This window comes from Drosophila hydei, unplaced genomic scaffold (assembly GCF_003285905.1).
Source record: "Drosophila hydei strain 15085-1641.00,03,60 unplaced genomic scaffold, DhydRS2 tig00008122-arrow-pilon, whole genome shotgun sequence".
NCBI classification, from domain to species: Eukaryota; Metazoa; Arthropoda; class Insecta; order Diptera; family Drosophilidae; genus Drosophila; species Drosophila hydei.
The window spans coordinates 5584699-5602883 of record NW_022045833.1 but is presented as its reverse complement, the minus strand read 5'-3'; the positions used below and the strand labels follow the sequence as shown (position 1 = coordinate 5602883).

Genomic DNA, 18185 nt, shown 5'->3' with positions numbered 1-18185 from the left:
CTGTGCATAAAAACCACCCCTATGGGGACGCTTCCCCCAATTGGGCTGTCAACCCAACTTTTTGGTGGTATTCTGGAAAAAGGCGTCGACAGAGGCGAGCGTACGGCGTATACAGTTCGATGCGCCTCCCGATTTTTACTATTTGAGTTTCACCAGCATCTTCAAAAGTGCTCAAAATAATAGACAAATCTCTGAAAATGTGTGCGCAAATGTGTTTAGAGGGTGCCTAAAAGAGGGCGATTGAAGTTATTGGCAAATTGTAAAGTGGAAGCAAACAAAAGCGCAAGGCGCACACAAAAGCTGCATCTAAAAGTATTTACATATACAGAGATATAAACACACGCACACCCACACCCACCCACACACACACACACACACACACAGGGCAGCCATGCTGGTTAGGGATATTGAAAGTTTTGTGTATGTGTTTGTTGGGCTTTGCGTGTTTTTGTTTACATGCGAAGCAAACGGTAATTCCCAAAATGCCATCGACATAGAAGAGCCGGCGAGACGCCACCATCAGCGACACCACAACAGCGAGTACGAGCGGGAGCGAGAGGAGAAGGGCTATTGTGCACCGTACAATGGCAAGGTGTGCAAACAGTTCATCACTGGGCCGGTGTGGTATAGCCTGGAGGATCCGTCGGGCGGCTGGCGCAATGAGCAGATCACCACAGCACTCTGGGACGAGCTAATTGTTGACTTGAGCGGACTGTGTCGCGAGGCAGCCGAGGTAGGCCAATGCACTTCCCATGCTCAAGAGACTAAGTTGTCATTCTCTTTCGTTGCAGAAAATGCTTTGTGCTTATGCCTTTCCACGCTGTCACGTTGAGAATGGCCGAGCCATCAAGGCGCCGCTCTGCTTCGAGGATTGCCAGGCAACGCATTTGCAGTTCTGCTACAATGATTGGGTCTTGATTGAGGAGAAGCGGGAACGCAATATGTACCTCAAGAGTCGCGCACACTTTCGACTGCCCAATTGTACAGCTTTACCTCAATATGATGCCAGCATGCGCTGGCCCAGCTGCTCGTACATAGGTCTGACCGAGATCAAGGAGTCGGAGGTTAGCTGTAAGTAGCAACGCCCAGAGGCTCGCCTTTCCTGGATTTGCACTAATATCGTCGCTTTTCTAGATGACTGTCGCAATGGCAACGGACGTTATTATCTGGGCAGCATGAATGTGACCAAGTCGGGCATACCCTGCCAGCGCTGGGATACACAGTATCCGCATAAGCACATACAGCCTCCTCTGGTATTTCAGCAGCTAACTGAGGGCGAGAACTATTGCCGCAATGCAGGCGGCGAGGAGCCCCATCCCTGGTGCTACACCCTAGATGAATCTGTGCGCTGGCAGCATTGCGATATACCACTTTGTCGTAGGTTTATCTCGATTGCGTTACTCTGAAATGTAGCTAAATGAATCTGTTGCCTTTGCAGCTGACTATGTGGACCCGAGTGCCAAGGATCTGAGTACGCCCATTAAAATGGAGGAGTTCTTTACGCCCTCGATGATATTTCTTCTCGCTGGCATTGGCTTCCTGGGCATTGTGGCCCTGCATCTGATTATACTGCTCGCCTACAAGCTGTCCAAGCCCAAGGATTACGCGCAGCCACAGTCGCAGGCTGTGCATGGGGAGTGCAGCGCCAATTTGTCAGCCAGTCGGGAAACACTCGGCTCCACTGGCTTTGCGCCCACGAGCATCAAGTGTGGCACCATACGCAGCACTGCGACCATACACAGCGTCAACTGTGTGATGCTGACGACGACAGCTGCGGTGCAGCAGGAGCCGAAGACGAAGCTGAACGCACGGCTGGAGAAGCTGGAATATCCGCGAGGAGAGATTGTCTATGTGCGCTCGTTGGGCCAAGGCGCTTTCGGACGTGTCTTTCAGGCCAAGGCGCCGGGTCTGGTGCCTGGCAATGAGGAGCTGCTGGTGGCTGTCAAAATGCTGAAAGACGACGCCAGCGATCAAATGCAAACGGACTTCGAACGCGAGGCCTGCCTTCTGGCCGAGTTCGATCATGCGAACATTGTGAAGCTATTGGGCGTTTGCGCCTTGGGGCGTCCCATGTGTCTGCTCTTCGAGTACATGTCGCCGGGTGACTTGAGTGAATTTCTGCGCGCCTGCTCTCCCTATGCCACACATCAAGCCCAGCCGCGCAATCGCCAACAGCTAGAGGAGCTGCAGCTACTCCACATGGCCTCGGATGTGGCCTCGGGCATGCTTTACCTAGCCGAACGCAAGTTCGTGCATCGCGACCTGGCCACGCGCAACTGCCTCATCAACGAGCAAATGACCGTGAAGATAGCGGACTTCGGTCTCTCGCACAAGATCTATCTGCAGGACTACTACAAGGGCGATGAGAACGATGTCATACCCATACGCTGGATGCCCATCGAGAGCATACTGTACAATAAGTTCTCCCTGGAGTCGGATGTGTGGGCCTTTGGCATCTGCTTGTGGGAGATCTTCTCCTTTGCTTTGCAGCCCTACTTTGGGCTGACGCACGCCGAGGTCATCAAGTACATCAAGGAGGGCAATGTGCTCGGCTGTCCGGACAATACGCCGCTCTCCGTTTACGCTCTAATGCGGCGCTGCTGGAACAGCAAGCCAAGCGAACGACCTGGCTTTGCGGAGATCAGTCATTGCATTCAGCACAGCATCGCTGAGAGCGAGTGCAAGGCGATGCTATAGGCTGAGCAAATCGAAAACGAAATCGAAATTCCGTCATTGTTTGAACACATCATCTCAACGAATCCGTATCCGTATCCGTAAACTCAATGCTCTCCAGACTGTCTTCCGGAGCATACACACGCACACGCACACCCACACACACACACACATACACAGACTTAACTTAGCAGTAATATAATCAATGTACGGAGTTAAACAAAATAGTTTCTTAGCTCACACAAGTCTTTGGAATTCTTATTTGTTTTTGTATAAACTTTTTGGCATGTTTCCTTGACGGCTTCCCCTTGAGAACTTCCTCAGTTCCGACCTCATTTCCCGTATGCCATTATCTTTTGCTAGTTACTGCATGATATCCAAAGCACTCCATATTTGCATTAAGTACGATAACTTATTATTATAATAATTACGATATATTTACTTTAACACAACGAATGCATCACAAGTCAGCCATTATTTATTGGTACTCGTATCTCATATCTAGTCCGTAGACACCTAAGTTTAATTCACTAACAATATATACAAAAATACATACATATATACATATATATATATATATATATATATATACATGCATTGTGGATTGAATTGCAATCGGTTTTTATTTAGACTTAAGCGCAAACACTTGGGACCGGTCCATGCAAACGAATATGAAACAAACAAATAAACACCGAAGACCATCAAAACAATAAGGAATCTATGAATCTACGAATCTACGAATCTATCTATATAAATATGAAAATATCAAATATTTAGAGAACTGTCTACAGCCTCAATTTCTTAGGACATTTACATAATAATCTTGTAACTGAAAATGTTAATGTAATTTGTATAATATAACTTTCATAATCAAACCAAGAGCTATCTTTCCATCTAACAGTAATAATCGTCGTAGTAGTAGTCATAGGGATATGCGCGCCGACATGGATAGCTCACAGGCACCGGCACGGGCAGTGGCAGCACGCCTAGTCCTATGCCACCATAGCCATAGGGTCTAAAGCCTCCTCGATAGCCACCGTAGCCACCTCTGATGCCTCTGGGTGGTCCTCCAAAGCCACCTCTAGGAGGTCCTCCAAAGCCAGGTCTTCCAAAGCCACCAGGTCTTCCGCCACCAAAGCCACCAGGTCTTCCGCCACCAAAGCCACCAGGTCTTCCGCCTCCAAAGCCTCCACGACCACCTCCTCGACCTCCTCCACCATGGCCTCCTCCGCCATGCCCTCCTCCGCCATGCCCTCCTCCGCCATGCCCTCCTCCTCCTCGTGCAGATGACATCTGCAGCATATTTATAAGCAAAGATATAAGCAACAAGAGCCACAACTTCGACATTTTCAGAACACTTCCAACTTGTTTCCCTTTCGTATTGCGACTAAAAAAAGATGTTTTCCCAATTTGTGGATTGGCAAGTTTTACATATATATATATCAAATTAATTAGAGTCTCTATAATAATTGGCAAATCTGAACTTTTCTGTTCTGAAAACCCACGCAAATATCACTTTTCACATATATTCATAGTATATATATTTGTTTCGCAAAACAAAGACGCGAAGCTCGAGCTTTGCGATATCACAGAAACCTAAATAGATTCAATATTATACTTAATTCAGTTTGTATACATATTAGTATATATATATATATTAGTTGATTTTGGGGCAGTTGGTGTTTTTGCTGAGCACCAGCCGCTCCGGGTCGAGGGACAGTCGCTTGAGCACATCGTAGATCTTCTCACGTATCTCCACGACAAAGTCCGTTTCACGTCCCAGTATCCAAATCTGATCCGCATGGCCAAGCGATCCGATGCTGCCGCATGACCACAGGATGGCATAATTCTCATAGTCAGTATAGAGCACCTGGTACTTGCCGGAGCCGGGCAGTAGACGGGCAATCACCTCCGGAAAACGTGTGTTGAACTGCGATGGTTTGTTTATAGTGATAATTAGCAATTTCGATGATGATGATAATGATTATCATATGCAGCACAGCCCCACCAATGGTATATGAATGAAAATATTTGGTAGACTTACCTTAAAGTCCATAATGGAGGACTTGCTGTTCTCTGGCGTGGCATAGCCCAGATTCACATTCGGATTGCCAGTACTAAAAAATGAGAACAAATTTATAAAAGTCTTGATAAACACATTTTCTTAAGCGGCTCTCTCTTGTTCTCCCTTCTCCTCTGATTCTTTCCGCCTTTTCCCGGATTATCTCTTTTCTTATTTGTTGCTTTTGTTCCCTTCCATCAAATTTCTCTATATCTCTCACTCAAGAATACGTTTAGGTTTCTCTTCCGCTCTTTTTTCAGTGTTACTCTAGATTTTTCTCTGTATCTTCATTTTTCTTTTTCTCTTTCTCCCTTTCTCTGCCCCAATAAATATATATGTATCTATTTCTCTATTTATCTCTGTGTCTGTCTATCTCTCTTTCTCTCACTCGCTCACTTTCTCTTTCTACCTACCTCTCTCTCATTCAGTTGTATACATATTAGTATATATATATATATTAGTTGATTTTGGGGCAGTTGGTGTTTTTGCTGAGCACCAGCCGCTCCGGGTCGAGGGACAGTCGCTTGAGCACATCGTAGATCTTCTCACGTATCTCCACGACAAAGTCCGTTTCACGTCCCAGTATCCAAATCTGATCCGCATGGCCAAGCGATCCGATGCTGCCGCATGACCACAGGATGGCATAATTCTCATAGTCAGTATAGAGCACCTGGTACTTGCCGGAGCCGGGCAGTAGACGGGCAATCACCTCCGGAAAACGTGTGTTGAACTGCGATGGTTTGTTTATAGTGATAATTAGCAATTTCGATGATGATGATAATGATTATCATATGCAGCACAGCCCCACCAATGGTATATGAATGAAAATATTTGGTAGACTTACCTTAAAGTCCATAATGGAGGACTTGCTGTTCTCTGGCGTGGCATAGCCCAGATTCACATTCGGATTGCCAGTACTAAAAAATGAGAACAAATTTATAAAAGTCTTGATAAACACATTTTCTTAAGCGGCTCTCTCTTGTTCTCCCTTCTCCTCTGATTCTTTCCGCCTTTTTCCCGGATTATCTCTTTTCTTATTTGTTGCTTTTGTTCCCTTCCATCAAATTTCTCTATATCTCTCACTCAAGAATACGTTTAGGTTTCTCTTCCGCTCTTTTTTCAGTGTTACTCTAGATTTTTCTCTGTATCTTCATTTTTCTTTTTCTCTTTCTCCCTTTCTCTGCCCCAATAAATATATATGTATCTATTTCTCTATTTATCTCTGTGTCTGTCTATCTCTCTTTCTCTCACTCGCTCACTTTCTCTTTCTACCTACCTCTCTCTCTATCTCTACTGTATCTCTTTGTATCTCTCTCAATTTGTTCTTCTAAGTCATTCTCTCTCTATCTCTCGCTCTTTGTTTAACTCTGTCTTTTATTTTCCAATATCTCTGAGTTCCTCTTTATAACCCACTCCCTATGCCTCACTATTGGTCTCTATCGCTCTCTCTTACTGTGTTTCGTCCCCTCTTTCTCAAATTATCTCTATTTCTTCTATTTCCCATTCTTTCTTTCTCTCTTAGCCCAGATCTCAGCTCTCTCCTTCTACTCACATGCGATTGACAGTCTTGATTGCCACCTCCACTTTAAAATTATTAAATTTGGAGAGCTCCGCTTTGCTGTAGGGCTGAAACTCAAATGTGGTGCAGCCGGAGGCGATTTCTGGCAAATAGAAAGAGCGCTCCACCTCGTACCAGTGGCCGAGTACCTGTGAGAAATAGAAATGAAAATATAAATTCTTTTAGATATGACATCGATAAGACAGTGGGTGGTCTATGAAGTTATCTAAGTTATCTATAAAAAGAGCGTAGCTGGTCCAAAATAATAATTTAGTTTCAATAAGAATTTCAAGCTGCGTTTCTCTTTGTACGCCGATGAGTCAGCATTTAACTGGGTTACTATTAAACAAAAGCAAAAAAATGATTCAAAATAAAAATAAAAAAGAGAAGAGAAATAAATAACTGCCTTCGGTCGCTGCGTAAAACATAAACATTTCAAGTATTTTTGTATTTATTTCATTTTGTTTTCGTAAACTGGTTTTTGCGGCTGCTCTCAGGCACTGCCCAGTAGCCGCTGCCACTGATAGCTGCTAACTGCTAACTGCTAACTGCTAACTACTAGTTGCCAGTCATTAAGGCCGTCGCTGCATAATTATTCTTAAGCTCGAGGTCTTTGCTCCCCGCTTGAGCCGAATCATGTCAAAGCGAACTTATCAGCAGCTCAATTGAAGGCGACGAAGACTTATCATCCAATTAGGGGCCACAACAGAGAGTCAAATGCAGCAGCAGCCGCAGCAGCTAAAGCGGATAACGTGACACGCAACATGCACGAGATAACACGCAGGGCATTAATATGTCAAGAGAAGTTTCGAAAGTGGAAGCGATATGCTTTATCATGCTCTTCCTTTCACTTATTTAGTAGCTAGCAGAAGGAAATTAAAATTGAATCAACTAAGAACTTCTTTTGCTATTCATAGGCTGACTGTCACTCTTCAGTCTTGGAAGAGATTAAATGGAATTGACTTAGAACTTCTCTAGCTGTCTATGGATTGCTACTGCTGACTGTTTCTCTTCAGCCTTCAGTCGCACCCATCTCTAAGCAGCTGGGCGCTGCTTCGGCTCGCTTTGTTAACTCTCACTAGTTTATTATGCTATGTGGATATGGTAATTTGTTGCGTTTCCAAAGCGCGCGAATGGAACTTTGAGTGCGCCTCAAGGCGGCCAGCTAAATGTGTTCGTAGGTTCAAATCTCGCTCGCTGCACTAGGCGTATGATTAATATAATTGGCCAGCTAAATTGATTTAAGCTGTTTTCTAGTTTGCTCAACGACAGACAGCAGTCAGCAGACAACAACAACTGCAGTAGCAGCAGCAGCAGAGATCTCTGTGATCTTTGCTCCCATCGGGGCCGTCCTTGAAGTCTTGAAGTGGCTTCTTGACTGCGCTAAAAGAAGTTGAATTGAATTGTTTGTCAGCCAAATAAATATAGACATATAAATGTATAAAAACTTATATATCTATATGTGGATGTGCTTATAAAATGTATAAAGCTTTTATGGCCGCTTGGCTGTAAACTGGTTTGCACTTTTACATTGTTGCAGACTTTAAAAATTGGTTCAAGTTCAACTTTATGCACAATCTATAACGAAACAAAGCAAACACAACAAGCGACGCCTTGTGGTCATTAATGGAAAATTTCACATCTTTTTGTTTTGGTTTTTGTTATTATTTGGCAAATATGCCAAAACCATACAGTGAAATCTGCCAAAGGGCGAACGGCCAAGTCGTAGCGAGAGAGTTTGAATGGTAGCAGAGCGATGGATGAGAGAAGAACTTCGTGAGAACTCTATCTGCGAGAGTGTTAATTAACTTAGCAAGTCTCAGTTGAAGGAATGTTTAGAGGCGCCGCGCTTGGGATGGGCTATGCCCCAGGCATTTCGCTTCATGAGTAATCGAATCTAGGTTTTGCAAAGAGTATGAAAAGTGTTCGAAGATGGCTAAGGGTCGAGGCGTACGAAGGTTACTTCTTCTAGTAAAAAAATGCAATAATTTTCGACTCTACAGACAGCAAGACGCATGAAGGAAAGCGACTATAGACTTCAAGGTTGATTCTGATGAAGTATATAAGGCTTCGTCCACGCCCCTTTCTGCCTGCGTATTTACACAGAAATTGTGCACTGCTTTACTTTTCTTCTTCTTCTTCTTTTGTGGGAATTTAATATAGTTTTGCAGAGTCCAACAACCAGTGAGCTCAACTAAATAAGGCTGTTCGTTAATGCATATTTTACTGTATATAAACACTTTGCTTTATTGCTTATTTGTTTAATATGTGAGGGTAACTTACTCGACTCATATTGAACTTTGGCATGGATGGATACTTCGGGCAACGTCCAAATCCATAAGCCTTTGTCTCTTCCACAAATGTGAATAGCAATAAAACGCTTGACAAAAGCCAAATACGCGAAATTGTGCAAAATTTCAGTTGATGCATGTTTGCAAATGGAGTATATCTGGGCATGTATTAGGGCACAGTTTGGCACAGTTTCTCGGCTTTGATTGTTCTGCTTAGAATGCTTAATTTATTTGACGATTCGATTCACTTGATTATGCACAGTGGAGCCTCTGGTTTTTGGATGTCAGTTGGCCAATGAACGCAGCAGCTAAATTTTCATTTCCTTTTTTTGTTTTTGTTTTTGTTTTTGTTGCTTGCTTTTTGCTTTGCTGTTTTATTGTCGCTGGTCGATGTACCTATTAATATTCCGTGGTAGAAATGTGCGATAATAAAAACGTGCTCGGCTCAAGCTTGACTTTGTCCAGTGCAACAAATTTGTGCAGAGTGAAAATGAAATGCTCTTTCAAATAAACACAAAAAACTATATATATATACATATATATACATACTTAAAGTAGGTTGGCTCGTGCCTTGGCTAAGTGTTACGTAAAAGAAAATTGGTAAAAACTAGTAACAGTCTCTAGTCGGCAGTGCCTGACTTGTAGATACCCTGACCAAGGTCTCTAGTCCCCTGATCTCATCTCTTTTTCTTCTTCTTTACATTTAATGTGTTATCTGCTCTACACATATCTTCTATTGTCATCTTTTCTTATCTTCTTTTTATAATCTTTTGCTTTTATCTTCCTATTTCCTTTACCTTTTCTCCTATTACCTTTTTGACCCTTCTTTTTTTCTTCTCTTCTCTTCTTTTGTTTCCTCTTCTTGCCTCATGACCTTTCTTCTGTTCTTCTACTTTTCGAGTGCCTTCTCTCCTCTTTCTCTTTCTCTTGTGTGTTCTCTTCTCTATAGTTTTTTTCATCTCATTTCTGCTCTTTGCTTTTCTATTGATTTATCTATCCGTTCACTTTTCTCTTTCCTTTTCATCCCTTTAGCTCTTTTTCTAACAAGAACTCATATACCCTTTTCCCATTTCCCATTTCATCAATAAATAAAGGGTATTGAGAAAAAAACCAGACTAAAGCAGGCTATGCGATGCGAAACGAAACGAGCTGGCTGCCACACACATAGAGCTGTATTGTAAGTGGCAAATGCATGTGGCATGCCGCAGCAGCAAATGCTACTGCAACTAGTTGGGTGGCAACTACCGCACGAACAGGTGAATATTGCGCATTCATTCATTCATTCATAAAAAAAAGTAAAAGGTGCAACAAAGGAAGTCGATTGTTGCATGCGTCATGAAATTGTTTATAAAATGCTTTTGCAAAGCAGCTGTTATTAAACAATTGAATTGGCTCAAGTTCAAGTCAACTGTAACAGCAACAGTGGAAGTAAAGGAAATATAGATTTGTATATAGTGAATACTCCACAGGCTAAATAAAGGAAGTATATTTAGCTAAACTCTTTCATAACACACTTCCAGTCAAATTTTGTAATAACTAACAAGTTATTTTAGCCATTAGCAGGCAATGAAAATTGGCAGTGAGTCGAGTGTTAATTTTTGCAGACAGACAAACAAAAACAGCAACAATAAACATAAAAAAACACACACAAAAAGCGTTTCATTCAATTACATATATTTATGTAGTTATTAAGCTGACTAGGCAAATGCGAAATTACGCTATTATTTCTTTGTTATTTCAATTGGCTACAAGTAGTTATTGTATTTGTGTTATCTTTTTGTTTACATTATTGTTTGCTGCGTATTCTTTAGCACTAGAAAGTCTTTTCCTTTTCAAATTATTGTTTGCCGACAATAGAGTAGCATCATAGACTACAACCACACCGCACGACCGTTGGAAATGTACTGGCTGCTGTTTATCGTAAATGTATTTGAATTGCCAACAGTGTGACCGTCGCGTGATGGCAAACATTTAACGAAAGTGCACACACTGTCGAAAGAAATCGATAGCAAGTTATCAGCCAACCTCCATATATCTGTCCACTGTCAACAAATAGAAAACAATTTGTTTTTTTTTTGGTTTTAAACAAATTTCTTTTTGCTATAAACGAATGGCGGCTGCATAAGCGCAAAAAAAAAAACAACAGTAGAACAAGGCCATGGCAGCGTGTGTGCTTTGTTTTCGCTGCTGCAACAATGCTGAATCCTATCAAATATTCTCCGAGCTTGGTGTGCGGCTTAACATTTGCCAAACAATAAACAAACATTTTTGGCTTGAGGTAAAGGCGCCAATATTTTACTTAGTAGCGCTTTTCCTTTTTCATTTGCAAACTATTTGCAGTTGAGCAGCGCAACTGGTGAGCATGCACAAATATGTCGCCAATGCTGGGAGTGCGTGAGCAGCTTCAATGAATTCTATCAGCGAGTTTACAATGCCCATCAGGAGAGACGCTGCGACGTGAAGAATGTGCACATTGAGTTTTGTGACGAATCGGAGGCAGCAAATCCATTGGCATTTGGCGGTGAACTAGATGCACTGGCTGAGGATTTCTTTGCCACTGGCGATGTCAAAGTGGAGGTGAACGAACTCGAGCCGCTGCCAAAGCTGGAAATGCTCGAAGAGCAGTTACTGGAGGAGAAGAGCTCAGCTGCAAAAAGAGCAAGTACTGAGTATCCAGCGAGTGCTAAGCGACGCATTAAAAACGAACAGTCTACCGTCGGCAGTGATTCCGATGGCGACATACCATTAGCGGAGTTTTTGGAACAAAAAGCATCTGCACCGAAGGCTGTCAAAGGACATCAGTTACGTCGCAGTTCGCGACGTGGACGACGGTCAAAAACACCGCCGGCATCGCCGACCAGCTGCATGAAAAACGAGCAGGACTCCGAAGATGACAATGACAATGACATGGACTTTGTGGCTGCGGAGGCAGTGCTGGGAACTGAGGATAGCGCCAGCTCGAGTGAAAGCAGCGACACCGACTCGGGCAACAGTTTGCCGGACATTGAGCCAGAGGAACGCTATGCAGAGATACCCAAACGTGTTGTAGTCAAGCCGAAGAAGTATCGTAAACGTCCTAAGCCTCTGATTCCACCTGTTCGAATGAGCCGCGAGGAGATTGAGAAGCGGAAAGCGCAACAAAACGAGTTCGATGAGATCATATTTGATTTCTTCAAGAAGCTGCCATGTCATGTCTGTAATCTACTGGTGCCCAATTTCGGGGACATGCGTCGCCATCAGCGCATGTCCCACAACATTGAGAGTGGATTTATCGCCTGCTGTGGTCGCAAATTTCACATACGCCGCGCATTGGCCGAACATGTTCTGGTCCACAAGAATCCTGAGCACTTTATGTGCACACAATGCGGTCGCATATTCCAAGATTCCAAAACACTCGAGACGCACGAACAAACGCACACGAATCCGCAATCGGATGCAAAGGATAAACGCATGTATCAATGTGATAAATGTCCCAAATGCTTTACTACAAAGGCTGCTGTGGAGTATCACAATGTGTCCAAGCATGTGCCCAAGTCGGATTTCAAATACACCTGCCCAGAGTGCAATAAGAAGTTGGTTAACTTTGAGCTAGAGTTTATACGTAATACTAAACGCCTTGTTTTTGCCTTTTACAGAGTGCCCACGGAACGGAAGCTCAAGGAACATTTACGCTATATGCATGATCCAGAAACTGCCATAATTTGCGATAAGTGCGGCAAGACGTTGCGCTCTCAGGCGAACCTTAAGAAACACCATGAATTGGAGCATTCCGATAAGCCACGACCCAAGCCCGATCCCGTGCAATGCGAAATATGTGGCACTTGGCTGCGCCACTTGTCAGGGCTTAAGCAGCACATGAGCACGGTGCATGAACCGCCTGGTGGTGAGCATCGATGCCACATCTGTGACAAGAAGTCCACGAATTCGCGAGCGCTCAAACGCCATATATACCACAATCATCAGTGCGAGCGAAAGTTTCGATGCACTATGTGCGAGAAGGCGTTCAAGAGGCCACAGGACTTAAGAGTAAGTGGATAATTCAAGCAAAGCAAACTCAATGAATCTTTGCTTATTTATCTATGTGTATTGCAGGAGCACACGTCTACGCACACAGGCGAGGTTCTGTACACCTGTCCGAATTGCCCGCAGACGTTCTTCTCGAATGCCAACATGTACAAGCATCGGCAGCGCTTGCATCGTGCCGAATGGGAGGCGGATCGCAAGAAGCCACTGCCACCGAACATAATGCAACAAGCAGTGGGTGCCACAACGGCCATGAAGAAGCGACAAACCGCTGAGTCCACCTCTGCTTCTACCCAGAATCAGGAAACAAACAACTGCAACAATAGTAATAGTATTTAAGTAACTATTTATGTCATATTTAGAAATAGTTAAGAAAGAAAGAACTCATAAATATAAAGCTGATACAAGTACACATTCATAGATTACAGTTAAGAGATTATGGCTATTTAATGATCGTCCTGTGGAATGCGAATCGTCTCACAGATGCCCTCCTCGCGGTGCACGCTCGCCCAGTGCTGCGACAAATGCTGACTAATTGCTCGACGAAAGACCATGCATGTGATATGGGGCAGCTTCTCGAACCGCACGCGAAGCAGGCCCAGCTTGGCCAGAGCAAATCGCCAGTTCTTCATGATGCTAGCATTCTTTCCCACGTGCTGTGAATCGGGCGTGATGATGACTAGAATTCCCTCCGGACCCAGCAGTTCGTAGGCCTTCTGGCAACAGATCAAACGCTGCTCCGCACTAGGCATATACTCTAGCAGGAGGCTGAATATGACACAATGATAGTAGCCAGCAGGTAAGCTTTTCACGCTTTGATCGGTTATCTCCGGTTGCTTCAAGCTGGCGTCCACGCCCACTGTGAGAAAGTCTGCCTGCAGTACTAGAGCTCCAGGTGCGGGACAGAGATCAATGGCTGTCACCTCGAGATGTGGTGTATTTCCAAAGGGATTGAAGCAGCTGCCTACGTCCAGCACCCGCACCCTGTCTGGCGGCTCAGCCATGTAGGCGCATTCCGAAGCCGCCAGCTCATTGTAGGAGGCTAGCAAGCGTTGCTCTCGCTGTCGCTTTTGTAGATAGATGCCCTCGGTATAGAAGTACTTGGTAATATAGTCAATGGCCCATTTGATGCGACTACGCGCTTGCAATTCCGTCTTACTGGTGTTCGTTTCCCATATGCCTGCAAGTTGCTGCATTGCATCTGCATATTCAGCCAGCTTTTCTGCATTGTGGGGTGCTGTATGCTCCTGCCAGGCCCGCTCTGCCCCATATAATTTTGTGAGTTGTCTTAAGCTCTCGTGACAGCTCTTCACAATGTTGGCCAAGCGTTGATGCTCCTCTGTGGCCATCGTTTATTTTTTTAATTTAATTTAACTTTTTTTTTATAATTTTTCCCGAGGCGCAACAAATGTGTGTATATAATTGAGATGAGCGATATTTACACACCTGTATACCTGTATTTTATAATTGCCACCACTGTAATTCATGTGTGCAAAGCGCAACAGCGCATGTAAACAATAGTGTGACCGTTTGCAAAATGAATATTTTGCCATTTGCAGTGCTTTCAAATTAGGTCACACTTGTCAGTTGGTCAAGCCGAAACTTTAGTAAAACCAATAAGTGCATCTCAGCCGAGTGCAGGAAAATTATAGTATATATGTATGTAATACATATAAAGATAATTCCAACGGAGGCTTTGTTTCGGTAACATTGGTGTTAGTATCAATATAAAAAATAGCCATACAATTTAGAATATTTCATATTGTTTAAGAGCGGTAAAGTTTGAATGCCAAGTGTGACCAGATATATCTCAAATTTAAAATTTCCAGTGCTTAGCTATTAAGTCACAATTGGCAACCGATCGATCAAGCGGCAAGTTTTTCAAACCATACCAAGTGAATCTCAAATGCAATGCAGGGATTATAATAATAATATATATATACAAATAATATGTGTAGAATAGTAAATGCATATTCGGGTTTTACTGTGAGTTCAAAAAACAGAAATTAACAGTAGCTATAAAAGCTGAATTTTAATTTAATTGTATGGACTAATTGAAAAAAAATGTTTTCGCCAGTTGTTAAAAAAAATAAACATTAAGCATTGTTTAATGTATTGCACTTTATTAGTGCGCAAATTAAAAAGTGTGAATCATTATAAACAGTGATAAAAACATGAACCAGTAAATCTATTTTCAAATTAAATGCACTTCGCTTTTGCTTGAGAATCGCTTCAAACCGGTTGAATGTAACGTAGCAATGTAATACCAAGTTCAACCAGTATATATAACTATTATATAGAACGAGTCGAGTGTAATGCAACAAAAACTTTTACATGTGCAGTTCATATATTCATGAATTTATTTACATCATGATTAAGCATGACAAAGCAAATAAGCCGATGGCCCATTCACATATATTGATAAGAATAGAAAACCAGCCTATTAGCAGACATTTGTCTATTTGTTGTAGAACTATTTGCTCAAATTTCTTATCTGAACCCTACACACAACTCAATTTTACGGAACATTCAACTGCTGTACTTAGACATTCTGTATGTGTGTCCGTTTTTATGAAAGCGAATCTGTTCTAAAGGTCAAGACTGAGTGGGGTATATAGACATATATTGACACATATAAATTTGTAGAATATGTGACACATAAAGGCTTACTTTTCTTATGCCTATAGCAACAAGAATAGATGATATAACAACGACGCAGTTTATATATATCTATATATTAACCCACTCTAGTTAGTTAAACTTAAGTTTGCCTATCCAGTTTATTGATAAGGACCGGCTTATCACCTGTATGTTCCGAAAAGCATTTACAATTGTAAAATACTTTCGAAAATATTTTAGATAATAGAAAAAATATTTTAGTGCATGGGGGCACTTTATCAATGCCAGCCAAAACTTATCGCTAAATAATTATCACTAAAATGCGTTCTTAAAGTGTTAAAAGCGATGTCCGATGGTCTCTCTGCACAGCTAGCGATAAGGATAAGAACGCATTGAACATTTGTGCGACTGCTCAGTCGTTGATGGGAAGTCAACTGAGGCGTGTCTGCCCTCTGGTCAACTCTACTCTACTCGCTACTGTCTACTCCTTACTCCTCCTAGTTACACACAGAGTTCAACATGAAGATCATATCGTCTATTAAGGGCGCCGGATATACGTGCCTGGAACTTGTTGTCATGGCCGCCTTTACGTCGTTCTTCTTCACATTGCCTCTGAACTCATTATACGCCTCACTTATTCTATTGGTAAGTACACAGTACCCAAAGAGTACATCAAAGCGAACTGCCGCGGCTTGCCAGGACAAACTTAGTAGCAGTAACACGATAAATATGTTCGAGGGCAAATAGGTAAAGAACTACCTATATATGTGTGTGCGTGCTGTGATAAAGTTATCTTGAATGGTGTCAACGTTCTAATACCGTTTCTAAAAATAATCAATTAGAAAATCAACATTTTATATAAGCAGGGCAAACGCTTTAACTAGTTTGAAATCCTACTGTCATGGAAGGAAAGAAGGAAAATAGAAAGTTTAAATATGCATGCGTATATACACATACAATCGTACACAATTCATATGAAAGAGAGAGCGAGAGAGAGATAAAGTATTTGAAAGTAAGTAAGTGTGAGCAGCCGTCTCACTCGATCGCTTTAACTCTCACGCTAATTAAAAGCGCTTGCAAATAGTTCGGGTGGGAGCTGTAGCAAAACTTTAGAAGAGGGAGAGAAGAGAGAGGGTTTGGAAGAGAGCATATGCTGTAGGTTCTTACATATTTATATATGTACATATGTGCATATCTATCACTTATATTTTATTACAGTTCTTTGGCGGCTATATGGTACGCAGTGTGTTGATCATCTATACGGCCATTATATACGTGCGGCACAAATTCAATCACTCCCCCGTAGATGGCAATGGGTATGTCTAAGTTATGACGAATTGATATTTTCCCAATAAACATCACATTATACATTATTGCTTCCAGCTGCATGCTAATGCGCGACAACGTTATAAGTCGTATATATCGTAATTACTTTCCCGTTCAATTGATTAAGACTGCCGAACTGCCGCCCAATAAAAACTACATAATAGCTAGCTTTCCACACGGCATACTTGGGTAGCTACTTGCATTAAGATATCTTATCAGCAATACATATATATATTATATGACTTACTTGCAGCACCGGAATTTGTATCAATATGGCTTTCGATATTAGTGTATGGCTCAAGCTGTTCCCCAAGGTGCGTCCAAAGGTGGGCACACTTAATCAGCATTTTGTCACACCTTTTCTGCGGCATTTCCTACGATGCTGGGGGCTGATCTCCGTGTCAAAGGAGTCGCTGATGTACTTCCTCACCAAGTCTAATGATCCGAAACATTCCGACAACCGCGATGGCTTCACCTCCAATGCGGTGGCTATTTTGGTAGGCGGTGCACAGGAGGCGCTCGACTCACATCCCGGCCAATATATATTAACGCTCAAGAGTCGCAAGGGCTTTGTAAAGATGGCCGTGCGTACAGGGTAAATAGACAGACGGCGAGAGGAAAATTAACTGTATAACTCTTCCATTGCTTTCAACTATCTTCGTCTCTCTTTGTCTCTTATGAATAGATCTGCAATTGTTCCCAGTATTTCATTTGGTGAAGTTGACATCTTCCAGCAGGTGGCCAATCCACCTGGTTCGAAACTGCGTAACTTTCAGATTGCAGTAAAGAAGCAAACGGGCATAGCACCGCTTATACCCTTGGGTCGGGACATCTTCCATTATCCCTTCGGCGTTGTGCCTTATCGCCGGCCAATCGTACAAGTTAGTAAGTAGACCTGAAAAATACTCGATCCTCGTATAAACTAATCTACGGGCTGGTTCATTGCCTTTTAGTTGGCGCGCCAATTGATGTCGTGAAGAATGCTAATCCGGATGCTGCCTATGTTGACGAGTTGCACGGCAAGGTAATGAAAGCATTGGAGGAGTTGTTTGAAGAACATAAAGCTAAATACTTGCCGAACGCGTCAAACACACAACTAATTATAAACTAAACACCCGATTCAACTGTTTGGGACTGCCAACTCGTTCACAAAATATATAGTCTTTGGGGATTTTCATTCAAAAGCAAAGAAGGTCACACTAAAAGCTTGTGCTGCTTTTCAAATGACAAAATTAAAACCAAAATTAAAAACCAAAAAAAATTTCAGGATTACTATTTAAGGTGCAATTGTTAGTGATTTTAAGTTTTTAAGCATTTGTCTACGCTTTTAGTTTGTAGTTATTAATTAGCAATTGTACACAATAAAGAAGGTTAGTTGGTTAATTTTAACGAAAGCGTATGTTCTTTTTATTAATATTATTATTAATTATTAATTTACCAATTAAATTTGTTACTTCGTACATAAATATTATATACAAAAAGAAAAACGAGGAGGAGGATTCGAAATTTCATATTTGGAAAACTTAACTAAATGTTTTTTTGTTCTCTTGTTGCTTTAGTGTTTTGTGCCATTAACTTTTCATTTGGTTTATATATATATATTAGATAGGTTCTAAATACTAAATAGAATTTT

The 18185-nt window shown here is 42.2% G+C and overlaps 6 protein-coding genes across 6 annotated transcripts; 3 read left to right on the top strand and 3 right to left on the bottom strand.

Moving 5' to 3' along the window:
- The first annotated feature begins 30 nt into the window (after window positions 1-30).
- LOC111595330 (tyrosine-protein kinase transmembrane receptor Ror2) lies at window positions 31-2768 on the top strand. The gene is made up of 4 exons (XM_023308990.2): window positions 31-733; window positions 792-1071; window positions 1135-1377; window positions 1439-2768. Exons 1-4 carry the CDS (start codon window positions 392-394, stop codon window positions 2695-2697), a joined length of 2124 nt encoding a protein of 707 aa, XP_023164758.1. The 5' UTR covers window positions 31-391; the 3' UTR covers window positions 2698-2768.
- A 1524-nt stretch (window positions 2769-4292) lies between these two features.
- LOC115483381 (apolipoprotein D-like) lies at window positions 4293-5159 on the bottom strand. Its single transcript, XM_030225104.1, has 3 exons — window positions 5149-5159; window positions 4718-4790; window positions 4293-4603 (listed from the first exon to the last, which is right to left on the bottom strand). Exons 1-3 carry the CDS (start codon window positions 5157-5159, stop codon window positions 4331-4333), a joined length of 357 nt encoding a protein of 118 aa, XP_030080964.1. The 3' UTR covers window positions 4293-4330.
- Window positions 5160-5192: 33 nt separating this feature from the next.
- LOC111595317 (apolipoprotein D) lies at window positions 5193-10471 on the bottom strand. The gene is made up of 5 exons (XM_030225103.1): window positions 10370-10471; window positions 8577-8980; window positions 6288-6442; window positions 5580-5652; window positions 5193-5465 (listed from the first exon to the last, which is right to left on the bottom strand). Exons 2-5 carry the CDS (start codon window positions 8748-8750, stop codon window positions 5193-5195), a joined length of 675 nt encoding a protein of 224 aa, XP_030080963.1. The 5' UTR covers window positions 8751-8980; window positions 10370-10471.
- A 147-nt stretch (window positions 10472-10618) lies between these two features.
- LOC111595318 (transcription factor grauzone) lies at window positions 10619-12946 on the top strand. Its single transcript, XM_023308975.2, has 4 exons — window positions 10619-10862; window positions 10925-12156; window positions 12220-12610; window positions 12677-12946. Exons 1-4 carry the CDS (start codon window positions 10743-10745, stop codon window positions 12944-12946), a joined length of 2013 nt encoding a protein of 670 aa, XP_023164743.2. The 5' UTR covers window positions 10619-10742.
- A 97-nt stretch (window positions 12947-13043) lies between these two features.
- On the bottom strand, window positions 13044-14093 carry LOC111595316 (S-adenosylmethionine sensor upstream of mTORC1). The gene has a single exon (XM_023308971.2). The coding sequence runs from the start codon at window positions 13954-13956 to the stop codon at window positions 13054-13056; it is 903 nt and encodes a 300-aa protein (XP_023164739.1). The 5' UTR covers window positions 13957-14093; the 3' UTR covers window positions 13044-13053.
- A 1496-nt stretch (window positions 14094-15589) lies between these two features.
- LOC111595315 (2-acylglycerol O-acyltransferase 2-A-like) lies at window positions 15590-17833 on the top strand. Its single transcript, XM_023308970.2, has 6 exons — window positions 15590-15871; window positions 16445-16542; window positions 16610-16741; window positions 16806-17147; window positions 17238-17437; window positions 17506-17833. Exons 1-6 carry the CDS (start codon window positions 15746-15748, stop codon window positions 17661-17663), a joined length of 1056 nt encoding a protein of 351 aa, XP_023164738.2. The 5' UTR covers window positions 15590-15745; the 3' UTR covers window positions 17664-17833.
- Window positions 17834-18185: the final 352 nt, after the last annotated feature.

What these genes read in the sequence shown, in the direction of transcription:
- LOC111595330 (XM_023308990.2), top strand. Translation starts at nt 392, where the DNA reads ATGCTGGTTAGGGATATTGAAAGTTTTGTGTATGTGTTTGTTGGGCTT. An exon ending in TGTGTCGCGAGGCAGCCGAG is followed by an intron (nt 734 to 791) that starts GTAGGCCAATGC and finishes CTTTCGTTGCAG; the next exon opens with AAAATGCTTTGTGCTTATGC. An exon ending in CAAGGAGTCGGAGGTTAGCT is followed by an intron (nt 1,072 to 1,134) that starts GTAAGTAGCAAC and finishes TCGCTTTTCTAG; the next exon opens with ATGACTGTCGCAATGGCAAC.
- LOC115483381 (XM_030225104.1), bottom strand. An exon ending in CCTCCATTATGGACTTTAAG is followed by an intron (nt 4,604 to 4,717) that starts GTAAGTCTACCA and finishes AAACCATCGCAG; the next exon opens with TTCAACACACGTTTTCCGGA.
- LOC111595317 (XM_030225103.1), bottom strand. Translation starts at nt 8,750, where the DNA reads ATGCCCAGATATACTCCATTTGCAAACATGCATCAACTGAAATTTTGC. An exon ending in ATCAAGACTGTCAATCGCAT is followed by an intron (nt 5,653 to 6,287) that starts GTGAGTAGAAGG and finishes CTCATTTTTTAG; the next exon opens with TACTGGCAATCCGAATGTGA. An exon ending in CCTCCATTATGGACTTTAAG is followed by an intron (nt 5,466 to 5,579) that starts GTAAGTCTACCA and finishes AAACCATCGCAG; the next exon opens with TTCAACACACGTTTTCCGGA.
- LOC111595318 (XM_023308975.2), top strand. Translation starts at nt 10,743, where the DNA reads ATGGCAGCGTGTGTGCTTTGTTTTCGCTGCTGCAACAATGCTGAATCC. An exon ending in ACAAACATTTTTGGCTTGAG is followed by an intron (nt 10,863 to 10,924) that starts GTAAAGGCGCCA and finishes AACTATTTGCAG; the next exon opens with TTGAGCAGCGCAACTGGTGA. An exon ending in TGCCCAGAGTGCAATAAGAA is followed by an intron (nt 12,157 to 12,219) that starts GTTGGTTAACTT and finishes TGCCTTTTACAG; the next exon opens with AGTGCCCACGGAACGGAAGC.
- LOC111595316 (XM_023308971.2), bottom strand. Translation starts at nt 13,956, where the DNA reads ATGGCCACAGAGGAGCATCAACGCTTGGCCAACATTGTGAAGAGCTGT.
- LOC111595315 (XM_023308970.2), top strand. Translation starts at nt 15,746, where the DNA reads ATGAAGATCATATCGTCTATTAAGGGCGCCGGATATACGTGCCTGGAA. An exon ending in AAGATGGCCGTGCGTACAGG is followed by an intron (nt 17,148 to 17,237) that starts GTAAATAGACAG and finishes TCTTATGAATAG; the next exon opens with ATCTGCAATTGTTCCCAGTA. An exon ending in CCGGCCAATCGTACAAGTTA is followed by an intron (nt 17,438 to 17,505) that starts GTAAGTAGACCT and finishes ATTGCCTTTTAG; the next exon opens with TTGGCGCGCCAATTGATGTC.